The sequence below is a fragment of the Delphinapterus leucas genome, chromosome 9 (assembly GCF_059928025.1).
Source record: "Delphinapterus leucas isolate spDelLeu-1000000601 "Yukka" chromosome 9, BTC_Dleu_Yukka2, whole genome shotgun sequence".
In the NCBI taxonomy this organism is placed as follows: Eukaryota; Metazoa; Chordata; class Mammalia; order Artiodactyla; family Monodontidae; genus Delphinapterus; species Delphinapterus leucas.
In genome coordinates, this window is record NC_143137.1 from 68220554 (window position 1) to 68232892 (window position 12339).

The window sequence follows — 12339 nt, forward strand, 5'->3', positions numbered from 1 at the left end:
TACCACCTTGGAAACAGAGTTGTGTTTAGACAAAAGAGGAATAAAATTCTTGGAAGAACCAACTGTATATTTTATGTTTAATTCTGTTTTTGAGGGTCTAGTAAAAACTAAGGATCTGGAATTTCCATGAGAGGTCGGTGTTAGAGTGTTCCAGAGGTTATATGGTTCACTGTATTGGGGAGAAGCACATGGGTCTGGTGTTTACAGATGATGGCGAAGACGGGTGTCAGCAGAACAGGAAGAGAAACAAGGAAGGCACATCTGATTAGCAAAGGCAAAAAATGGTCAATCATTAACATTTTTTAGTATCTTCTGGGCAAAAAAAAGATTGTATTCAATTAAAAAATAAGATCAATAATTATTTTAAAATGGAGTTAAAGTTAAGACTTGAGACAAGGGAAAGTTGCTTGGTGTCTACTTATAGCTATTTATTACATTGCACACAAAATGCAAATATGTTTTAGGTAAAGCCCAATTAAATAAAATCTGCTAGTATTGCATTAAACATTTTAAAACAGGAGACAGATTCTTCAGTTCACAAATGGCTACCCAAAATATGATTCCCTTTATATAAATACCTGTTACTTATAGATATCATATAGCAAAGTCCATCTGCACATTACCATATATTAAACTTTAAAATGCTATGGTTTATTGTACAAGGTGTCAAAAATATGCAGGCACAATGGTAACCCATAGCAAGAACTACGTCATCAGAAAACTGAAGCTAAGAAAGAATAACAGTGTTCATATTTATAAAACAAGAATGAAAAATGACCGAGGTCATCATAAACTCAGAGAGACGTAGTTGACACCCAGGTAAAGCATTTTGCCAAATTTTTATTCACTCAAAAGCAGTAGCCAACATTTTAAATGAGCTGAAATTTACTTTCATTGGGAAGACTAAATACTTAAAGTTTCAAAATATGATATGAGATTTTCCTTTTAAGGGCACTAGGCTGAAGTTAAGATATGGAAGTTCAGTTGGTACTACTTGGCTGAGTGCACAGACATTACTCAACTTCTCTGGGTGCAGTCTCTCATCTAGAAAATACATTAATCGAACTGTGTGATGCCTTGGGTCTCTTCTAGTGTCTTGATAATTCTGATCCTAATCATCTGTTGAAACATTATCGATTATAAATCATTTAGAAAACTGACAAATCAAGCCTACCCTTGAAACTCAAGAGGAGCGAAATAGTTGATGAAGTTGGCTCTTCCTTGCCGCTTCTGTGTATTACTGAACATGCAATGTTTTGTTTTCTTCCTGTACCCCTGTCCCTACCACCTCTCAGCCCTCCCATTATCGAGCAGAGAAGTAATCAATAGTCCTTTAAAACTCTCTCATTTTAGGGATTAAATTGCTGTCAATCTAAGAGCTTTGAAAGTTAGCTCTTGACATTTAGAATTTTAATATAGTATTTGATTCTACTATTTATTCAAAAACAACTGCCACAGACCATCACATATAATAATATAAAATTTCTCTGAAATACATTTCTGAATTCGCCACATTAAACTGTGAGCATAGGAGAGGTGAGTAAGCTGAATAGAATGAAACTAGCTAATCACTCAGGACTTACAACTTGGGCGGGTTTTGTTCTCTATTGCCTCAACCTAAGCAATAATTCTCAGGAATTTATTAAATATAAATAAATACAAAAACAAATAAATAATCATTTTCTTTGAAAAAATAACATCACCATTATAAACATGTCTTTATGCATTTTATGTGAGATATAATACATTTTTAGTTTTTTGTAGCATTTGCATATTTACCATTCATGAGGGTGTCCAAATGGAACCATCAAAAATAACAAAGGGCTATAATATGTAAATTCTCTCAGCAATGAACTTTATAACAGAGCAGAACAACGTCAAGTCCAACTTCCTAGTTAGCAAAGGCAAGAGAGACCTGATATTTTATTTTCATATTTAAAACCCTTTGGTTTAAGTTCTGTTCCCTCTTGACTAAATACCCCTTTGTACATTCCTCTTGAAAACAGGTGTTTGATGGAGAAGTGGTAGGAGACATTTGAGAAAGGTTAGGAGATGTCCAAACAAAAAGGGTAAAGAATGGGAATCTTAAGGGTTATTAAGTGAAGGAAACTTGAGTCTCTTACACAGCTTGGTCTAAAACTCATCCTACATTTCAGGAAAATGGCATGAGACATAATTCTAGGGACAGTTGCAGATTATTTTAAATAGCAATCTCAGGCAAGCAACATTTCCTACAGTAATATTAGCAGTAAAATACAAATAAACAGGCAACATAGGACAGAGATTGTTTCCAGATGGTGTATACCCACAACATAATTGCACCTACATTGATAGAAGATAAAAATAACAACACTTACTGAGCCAGACATTGTTTTAAGTACTTTATGTTTACCGACTCACTTTAATTTTTAGGAAACTACACTACAGAGAAGTTAAATTATAGTTAGAAGAGACAGAAGGATCTGTTGTGTTCTCCCAGATCAATTCTTGACATTTCTCTGCTATGGCCTGCATTCCTTTAGGTTGACTTCTATGGATTTTATCTACCGAGACCTCTGCGATCTGCTTCTCTATATTCTGATTATATCTGGCCAGTGGCAGGCAACAGAAGGAGATGGGAAGGCATGAAGAGAGGCTACTGTGTGATATTTGAGATTAGCTGCAATCTTCCATCTGAAGTCCCAACTTTGCTGGAAGGCTTCTGTCCTGCTGCTCTTACTGGATTCCAGATTCGTGTAAAAGCTCCCTCTATTTTGTCAGGTTTACAGGCGCTAATGTTTTCCAATTGTGGGCAGGCCCTGAGTGATGCCCCATCCTGTTGCTTCCCGACACACTGCCCACCATTAAATAGTCACCATCAACCTCTCTTCAGTTATTGCTATGGGTGTGCCACCTATTTTCTTGCCTAATAGGATAAAGAAATAAGATAAATCCTTTGTGATCTATGAACTATTGACTAAAAATGCAAAAAAATTAAAAAATAGCATTGCTGTTTCTTCTTATTTTCCCAAACATCTGGGTATCCAAGAAAAAATGGGGTGCTCTACTTCTAGGAACAAAGAATAGTTCTGGAAGAAAAGGCCTCCACAAGTCCCTGAATTTTGAAGGTAAATGTTCAAAAGATAGTAATCCTGGAAATGTGTGTGGCAGCAGGCCCCTAAATTTGGGTGCCTAACCTCTGGTTTTCCTGTCATTTCAGTCTTTCTTAGTAGTTTACATGTAGATATTCTCTAGTTTAATGCATCCAGACCCATTTATACTACAAATAAGGAAAAAAAAACCCAAAGTAAATGTAGCCTGTAGTTGGGGAGGTTTTCATTGTTAAAGACGTTAAAAATACTGAAAACTCATTTTACTTTTGAAAACATTAAATAAGAGAGATATCACTTAAAAGTCAATGTATCCAGTTGGGAGTAAAGCTCTCTTTGGATGGTTCTTAAAATGTGAAAGCCATTGGCTAAATTACTGGCATCCTACAAAATCAAAGCTACTATTTATCAATTTAGTTCCCAGTAAGTTTTTGACGGCACAGTTCTATTTTCCTGAGCTGTGTATTTTAACTAACAAAATAAAATCAATCTTTTGTGAAATTTACTTGGTATTCATTGTTTATTTGATAAGAGCCATTGGCCATTTTATACATTTTTTTAAACTAATAAAAATACACCTCAGTTTAGTTTGCTAGTTTTTCAGGAGGCTAAGAATACTCATCCAAAAGTTTCCTGTGCAGTCTAGAAAGTTGTAAGAAGCCGCCTATACTGACACCGAATATATTTCACCACTACACTTGCAAATAACTATCATTTGCAAAAATAAGTTTTTATTTGGGTGTTATTTCTGGCAAAGCTTTAAGGCTATATTTTCAAAGAGCAAAACTCTAGGCCTTTAAAATTCTACTGGCATCCACCAACCCAAGCTGGACTCTCCTCTAGGTTTCCACAGAGCCTGAGAGAGAGATGACTTCATCTTAATCATTTTCTTGCCCACAGTCATGTAAGATAACTGGGATTTTTTTTTTTCTTGCAGCATTATAAAATCTCTTGAAATGTGTGGAGAGAAAAACAAAAGAAAACAGAAACTGCAGGGAGTTGGCAGATTTGATTTTATGACTAGCACTGATTATCAGCTTCAGCCTGTTGGACTCTCCACACAGCCGTATATGCTTCAAACTTAATATTTTATTTTGTAACTAGAACACTTAACATCATATTATCATCTCTAATTGGATACTTTAGTTCAGATGATCTGTTACGAAGAAATTAAATTTGAAATTCTATTAGTGTATATATACATTTATATAAATAATTATTTTTTAATGTTTATTGTATTTTATTTTTTTAACACCTTTATTGTAGTATAATTGCTTTACAATGTTGTGTTAGTTTCTGCTGCATAACAGTGAATCAGCTATATGTATACAGTGTGCTTTAAGTGTAGCTGCCATGTCCTAGTTAATTCAGCACCTTCACTGTTTTTTTTATACCATTAACCTTTCTATTAAAATACAGTAGGGACTAAAAACTATAAAAAATAAACACCTTATGTTCACAATTTCAACCAATACAGTCTATCTAGCTTCAAGAAACATACCTATAACATCTTAGAAAGAAGGCTTATGAAAACAAACACTAGGATATTTAAATGTTGGCTTGGCCAAAAAATACGTTCGGGTTTTTCTGTAACATCTTACGGAAAAACCCGAACGAACTTTTTGCCAGCCCAATACATTTGAAACATTCTAATCGAATTGATTCTATGAAATTTTGAAGAGCAACGATTTCTGAATTTAAATCTTTAAACAAAACCCTAACATTTTCGCTACTACGAGTTATTGCCTACTAAACTTATATTTGCAATAAAACTAAAAACTCCAAGGATGTAAGAATTAAGTCACCAAAATACACAAATATTTTAGAACTATTAAACTTTTAAGGAAATGATAATTTTGAAAAGTAACATAGGTATAATATCAGATAAACTGAAGATTAAATTTATTAATTTTTAAATCTATATAGTATAGAGAGCAAAGTAATTATTTTTGAAAGAGTTTTCCCCATACAAACCCCTTCCAAAAATGTGTACTTATTAATACAGATTTCACCTGATTTTTCTTATTCGTATGCACATGGAAGAGATCAAAAAGCATATCATAAAATAATTTCAGAGCCCTATGAAAATCAATACTCCAAATTTGTACCAAAAAGTACCCAAAGTACCAAATTTGGTACCAAAAAAGTACCAAATCTGCAGGCAGTAACACGTTAAATTCAGAAATATTATATTGCTGTGGAAAATGTGACATTATAAATAAAGGTTTCATGGATAAGGGGACTTTAATTGTATATTTCAAATTCCAAATATAAAGGAATATTAATAATTGACCCAATCAATTCCAAATGAAGGTATATTTTTACCAAGTGATTCTCAGTTAATTTAGTAAGAAGTATTTCAAAAGGTTTTAAAAAGAAATATTACTCTGAAGTATGAAAAAACATCGGAAATTTATACAAATGGATTAATAGATATATTATTTATTACTTTGTATCATAAAATACTATCTAACACAATTTCTTAAAGGGAAAATAAATTCCTTACCTTTCTGTAATGTAAGTAGAAAATCATTAGAGAAAAGGGGATCCAAGTTAAGTTACTTCTGCCTCTACATAGGTAATGCAAATTGAAGCCTGGGATGTAAAATGACCTTTACTATTTTAAGTTTTACTTCACGAGAGTAATAAAATATTCTACAAGGTTTCCTCCAATTGAATTTTGAACCTCACTGATGACTATGATTTAGAAGTAGTGTGGAGAATGGGAGAGTGTTGTAACTCATTTTTCTTTATTGTGTTACTCCATCTCTACTTGGGGGTTTCAGTTTGATGCAGCTATTCCAATAAATAATCATAAAGGTATCATAACAAAAATAGGCCAAATGTTAGTGTTTGATTTTCTTTATAAACTTTACAAAAAGCTTATTAGTGATAACTAAACCATATTAATGACTAAAACACATGAGAGAAATAAGTTGTGAGTGTTTTATCTTTTTTTTTTAATGAAACCATTGAAATCAGTCACCAATACAATAATCCAGGAAATGTAATTTACCTGGCCACTCAATAATGAATCCTTCTTATTTTATGATTACAATCAAGTGGGAAAGAATTCTACTCCTGATAATCTTACTTCCTGTGCTAATATATTTTCCTCACAAAATTTTTTATTATTATAAAAAACAACATGGCAAAAATACAAAAGAAATGAGAGCTAAATCATCCACAACTCTTAAGTCAACAAATACTAGTTAAGGAATTCCTGTGTGTATTTTATCTGCTAATATCTTTTCACCCTTATCATTTATCACTCGTAAATGTTTGTAATAATTATAGCAATTCTTGGGAAAAAAACCTCACTCTTAAATTTTAAAAATAAATTACTGAAGTGAACACAGTCTAAAACTAAAATATATTATAACACAGCCTAAAACTAAAATATATTATTGTATTATATTGTTTATTTTCATTTGAAATGAAAATCTAAAAAGCCATCACATTTTTTGTGTGTTTCTGGCTGCCATTTTTAATACAGTAAATAATGAAATTTCCCAGCACATATATATTTTAATATAGTAAATGAATAAAACTGGCACCAGTACTAGGCTAAATACATGTAATAGGTTTATATGTGGGGATTTTTTTAACATAAATCAGCTATTAATTCACACATAGGTTATTTCTTAAAAAAAAAAAAAGTTAATTCTTCTACTAAATATAGAATTAGTCTCTCAAGTTTCTCTGATTCTAAGGGGATGGGTTGTCCCTACTGTTATTTTATTTTTGTTTAAAATTAATTTCTTAAGGCTGTTTAGGTCTTATAATAAAAATTATGTTATTATAAATTCCAACGCTGTGATGAAGGGTCTATGTTTTCAAACACAGACAAAGTAATGTTTAAAATATGTTTTTCAGTTTATTAGTGGCGATCAGCTTACTGTGTGCCAACATAATGGTTTCCATTGATAATTACTGTAAAAAAGATTAAAATTTTAAATACTTGGTAAAGGCTTTTTAACCCAAATGGAAGTTTTAGCAGTGTCATGTATTACATTTGATGCTTTTCCTTTGCAAATCAACTATAAATAAAGATATTTACAGAGAAATGGAAACTATTTCAGTATTTATTTGCATTCTTCCTTCCATCCATTGCTGACTTTCCACAATAAAGCGCCTTGATTCTAAACGAGTTGCTGCTCTTGACTTTTCTGAGCGTAATCATTTGAGAACACTCATGTAGGTCAATGGTACTTAGCAGTTTTTTTATCTAAGGTCATCGTTTAAAAATGTTCACACCTAAAATTAATCTACCACTCCAAGAAAAAGACTGAAAATGGTACTTTTTAAATTCCATAGATTCGAGGCCCTTAATTTCTTCAGTACTGTCCTATAATCATCTATATCCAAAAGACTGTATTTTAAATTCTAAAGCAAATGCTAAAAAGTCATCATCCAGCAATACAGAGATGAATAATAAAGTAACTTTTTTTCTTTCAGAAAACATGACGATAGAAATATCAAGAAAAAAGTGTAATATAATTCTAGAGTTAGGGTAGGTATTACACTACTCGGTATTTTAATTTCTAGCATATTAACATAATACTTGTGTATCATTCTGCAGATCCAGGCATACAGACAGACGTAATTTGACAACAGGTATTTTATGATCTTGTAGCTATAATAAAATGTTTACAATTTTACAAGAATCTGATTCAAAACCTTGTAAAATCACTACCCCCGAATCACTCCCTTCCTTTTTGATATAATTTTGATTTTTTATACAATTAATTTGAATATAAAATACTTACATATTTATACTGTATATTACCTGCATAAAAACTAAAGTTAGATTGATTAATCTATTTTGGTGATATTAACTGAAAGTAGGCAGTATTATACTTATTACTACACTGCTTGGTGAACAATCAAAAGTAACTGAAGCTAAGTAATTCACACTATTTATAGACATTTTTTCAGAATCACCTGTTTTCTATAGATTGTTTTAAGTACAGTTGTAAAGTTTTGACTTTTAAGAGTTGCTTTGAAGGCATGGCAGATGTTGGTTTTTCTAATAGTGCTGGAAAGCACAGCAGGTTCAAAGTTGCAAATATGCTTAACACATATAAAAAAATAGTGTGATTTTCTATTAAACTTCGTTGTTTTCAATTGTCAGTAAACTATAGTGGAAGCCTAAAGTCCATAAATATTTGCTTCTAGACCCTTAAACTTCTTGAGTTTGTATATGCGTGTGTTCATGTGTGTTTGGGAAGGGGAACACATGTAAATGCACACTGGAAAATGTTACATATTATAGTTTTAGCATCAGTACCATGGATAAATATTGGGGTTGTTTTCCAGGGCTTAAAATTCCATTAGAATTTCACACAGTCATACACACATACACATATTCATACAATCTGGGTATGAGATGCAACGATACAGAATTTTGGTTCCGACTTTGCCCTGGGTTTATGTATTACATTTACTCTCAACTAGAAATACACAGAAATTATAAATTGCCTAACAAAATATAAATGGTCTCTATAATGCATGATGTGAGTTTTGTCTAATACAATTTAAAAATTTCAAGAGTGCAGAAGTTACTTTAATATAATTTTTTGGAAATACTGAAACATTAAAACTATGCTATAAGTAATGAGAGATATATGTGTTAACAATATACCAAAATTACACTGACTTTGCACTTTGCTTTAGTTTCTGCTAGCTCAAGATGCCCTTATAATAATATGAAATGAAATAACTGTGAACATAAATTATAGAAGACCAAATACAATATCATTCCAGGAAAAAGCTACCTTGAATTTAAATCTAGCTAAAGACCTAACAAATATTAACTAAAATATTGAATTTGGCTAATTAAATTTTATTTTCAAAGAGTATACAGATATTTAACCAGAAACTATTGTTATATTTCTTTTTAGATAGCCAAGAGTTCTTTCAAAATATCCCGTCAAAGAAAATGTTCATTCTAACTCCCCAGTGATTCTACCCTTGGTGATGGCTAATTGTATTTCCCGCTCAAGATGTAATCTATTAATACTTTATGTAGCTGATGAAAACTTTTGTTTGTTTTTCCAGGCCTTTAATTGCCCGCTTCAACATGAAAAAATAAACGTATTTTGCTATATGGTTATTTCCCACCAAAGGAGGGTAGCACTGTTAATATAACCAATATTCTTAAGAAAGTTGTTATTAAAATAATTGAAGGGAACCAGTTCTTAGATCCCACTTTCCTTATTTCTCCTCAACCAAAATAACATATGCCTATATGAAAATTCAATTTGCCCTATGAAACTTAGGTGCATTGGTTCAGTTGAGGCAGCATATGAAACAATCCATCACATAGGTTTGTCACTGCAGAAAGTAAAATGAACAGTAAGAGCTTCTGGTAAATGCTAAAGTGCCGCTGACCAAACTGACCTCGGATCCTCTTATCCCAGAAAAGTTATATTGATATCAAATGCTAACTCTATAAAATGATCTCATTCTAAAATTGACTTTTTTTTTTCTAATGAAGATGGAAACCTTGCTATGATTAACCTTTTAACTATCTGTCTGAAGGGTGTTTCACTTATGGTTAGTAAAAACCATTAAAATGAGTGATACTGCTGGCAACTTTCTTGGATATTAACTAATTTGTGATGGGGCATTAGAAGTTCACCCGACTTTGGAATGTAAAAGTCAGATTTTAAGTCTGTGATAGAAGAATCCATCCCATACTAACGCTTAAGAATAACTGATACCGTTGCTGCAAAAGAACATGAAATATGCGGCTCATTCATTGTCATTCATGTGGGATCTTACCTAAAGCATTACAAAGGATAGACATTTTTCAGTCTTTCAAACCAATATCTGGAATTATCTTCCAGGACTGTTAAACCAATTTCGCAAAGAAAGAAAATATGTAAATATTATATTAAACAAATGACAGCTTACGAAAAGACGGAACGCAGGCTGCACTATAGCTACAGAAGAAAACTCACAACCTCCTTAATTATAAAGCATCTTTTAACAATTTCATAAGGATACGGATAGGTCAGGGCTTTGATGAGTTGCCTGCAAAACTTCAGTTTCTCTGGACTGCTAAAATTTAGTTGGCAGCCTCTGCCTTCAGGCATCCGCATTCAGTAAGGTTCCCCTTTATGCGTGGCGGCTCAAGTTATCCCCACGTAGGTCTGTGCCTCCTGCGCACACCCTCCAGTACCAGCGCTACCCGGGTTGCTGTTTGTTTCCCAGTACTTGTTTCCGATAATACTCACCTGGAGGAGAATTTTACTTTCCACTTTAAAAACTTAGATTTTCTTTTTGGTTAGCATCACATAAATACAACTACTATTAAGAATCGTCTTTCTTCAAGGGTCTGAGCATGTATTTAGTTAAAATTCTCTGACATTCCTTAAAATCCTCTGAATTCCTAGACTGTCTTCTTCCCCAAGAAAGGGAAATTTTTACCATTTGGAATAGGGTGCTATTTAAAGAACTCTGAAATCAGAATTAAAAAAAAAAAACAACGAAAACTTTTTTCTCATATGCTCTGCCAAGTTCCATTGCAAGTTCCAACTATTGTGCAATAATTTGGAAATCCAGTTAACGATGGGAAAAATCTAGCCACTCAGTCGGGAACTTGCAATGGAAAAGTCAAGGAACGGCACCCGCACGCACGGCCAGCGGATGCTGCAGCCCAGGGTGCAATCCTCTCCCCATCGCTCAGATGGAAGGTCACGCTTCGCAATCGATTTCACATACTTGTCACTTGTCCTTTTTTCTCAACGCTCTGGTAAACTAGTTTGAATCTTGGAGAGCTTAACGCAGTTGGCTGAGTGTTGCGCTCGGAGAAACACGTGCCCCCAAAATAAAAGGACCAAAGCAGCCTCGCCGAATTTGGCGGCGAGGAGCCAGGGAGGAAAGACCTGTACCATAACGCCCGCCGCCTCACTCTAGTGCGAGAATCTTCCCAGTCATCTCTCCGCCCCCTTTCGCCCAGGGTGCCCGGCGCGCCCTTACCTGAGCTATCGCTTTTCCTCTTGCCGCCACTTCTCTTCTCCGCCTCCGCGGGTGACAGCGCCTGGCGGCCGTAGTCCCCTGGCGGGCACGCGGCCCCGGTCGGGGTGCTGGAGCCCAAGCTGGAAGAGTTGGAACACAGGACCGGCGGGCTGCTTCCCAGCTCCGGGGGCCCTCCCGAGTCCGGCTGGAGGCAGAGGCTGTGCCGAGCCGCGCTTGGCGGGGAGGACATCTGCGGGAGGTGCCAGTTGGTTTGCAGAGCCTGGTGCTGCTGCTGCTGGTGGTGGTGGTGGTGATGGTGGTGGTGGTGGTGGTGCCCCCTGTGATGCTGGCTGGCAAACATGCCCTCCTCGTTGGGGTATCCCGCGATTATGCAAGACGAGGAAGAAGTGGAGAGCTCGGGATAGGACATATGGTCAGATCTTCCATGGAGGGCGAGAGAGGACTGGGAGAACGGGTGCAAGCCTTGCGCGGTGGCGTGAGGGCTGCGCAGGCAGCCAAAGAGCGGGTGTTCCATAGCATGCAAGTCTCGGGTTCCAGGCAGAAGACTTCACGACGGTTCCAAACGCCGCCACCCTCTGTTACTTTTCCCTGGAAACCGTGTGACTTTTCCCCCTCCCAAAGCAATAGCCGCCCGCGTTTCAGCAGAGCTCGGATAATCCCGGTCCTGAGCCCTAGCGGCCAGTCTCCTTTACATATAAACACTCGGACCTGGAGGAGCTTCCCTCCGAGCTACTCAGATTTTAAGAGTAGGAGAGGTTGAAGCCAAAAGAAGGTGGTCCCAGAGAACTGCTTTCAAGGGGAAACGGCTCTGAGAGGTTATAAATAGAGTGTAACGTGAGCTGGGGGCTGGCTTAGGAGCCCAGTGCTGACCACATGCGAACTCCCTCCAAAACTCCGGCTCAGTCCGCGCCATGCGCTCGCAGTTCCACTTCCTATCGCCGGCTGGACGCACGCAGCGCGCCCACGCCCGCCCGCCCCTGCCAGCAGCCGGGACTGCAAGCGGCGCGCCTGGCGCCTAAGCCCGAGCCCCGGCGGGCAGCGGCTCCCTTTCCCACTCCGTCAGCCGGGCCGCGCCGCAGCGCCCCCCAGCCCCAACCTCGCACCCAGTGTCCGACCTGCTCACTGCTCTCATGAAACGTGTCTTGTCAGTGCCCCTTGGGCACTGTCACCTGCAGGAAAGCTTGGGCTGCGCCTAACTGTGGAGGAGCACGAAAGGAGCACTAGGATTTAGGGAAAAGACCAGAGCTAGTCTGGCGCGCGCTCA

The 12339-nt window shown here is 36.3% G+C and overlaps 1 protein-coding gene across 1 annotated transcript in view; it reads right to left on the minus strand.

Moving 5' to 3' along the window:
• Positions 1 to 12132, minus strand: part of MEOX2 (mesenchyme homeobox 2) — a 65285-nt gene extending 53153 nt beyond the window's left edge. The window contains exon 1 of the mRNA XM_022587420.2: positions 11076 to 12132. Within this exon, the coding sequence (XP_022443128.1) occupies positions 11076 to 11589 (514 nt within the window). The 5' untranslated portion in view covers positions 11590 to 12132. The remainder of the gene's footprint in view (positions 1 to 11075) is intronic.
• Positions 12133 to 12339: the final 207 nt, after the last annotated feature.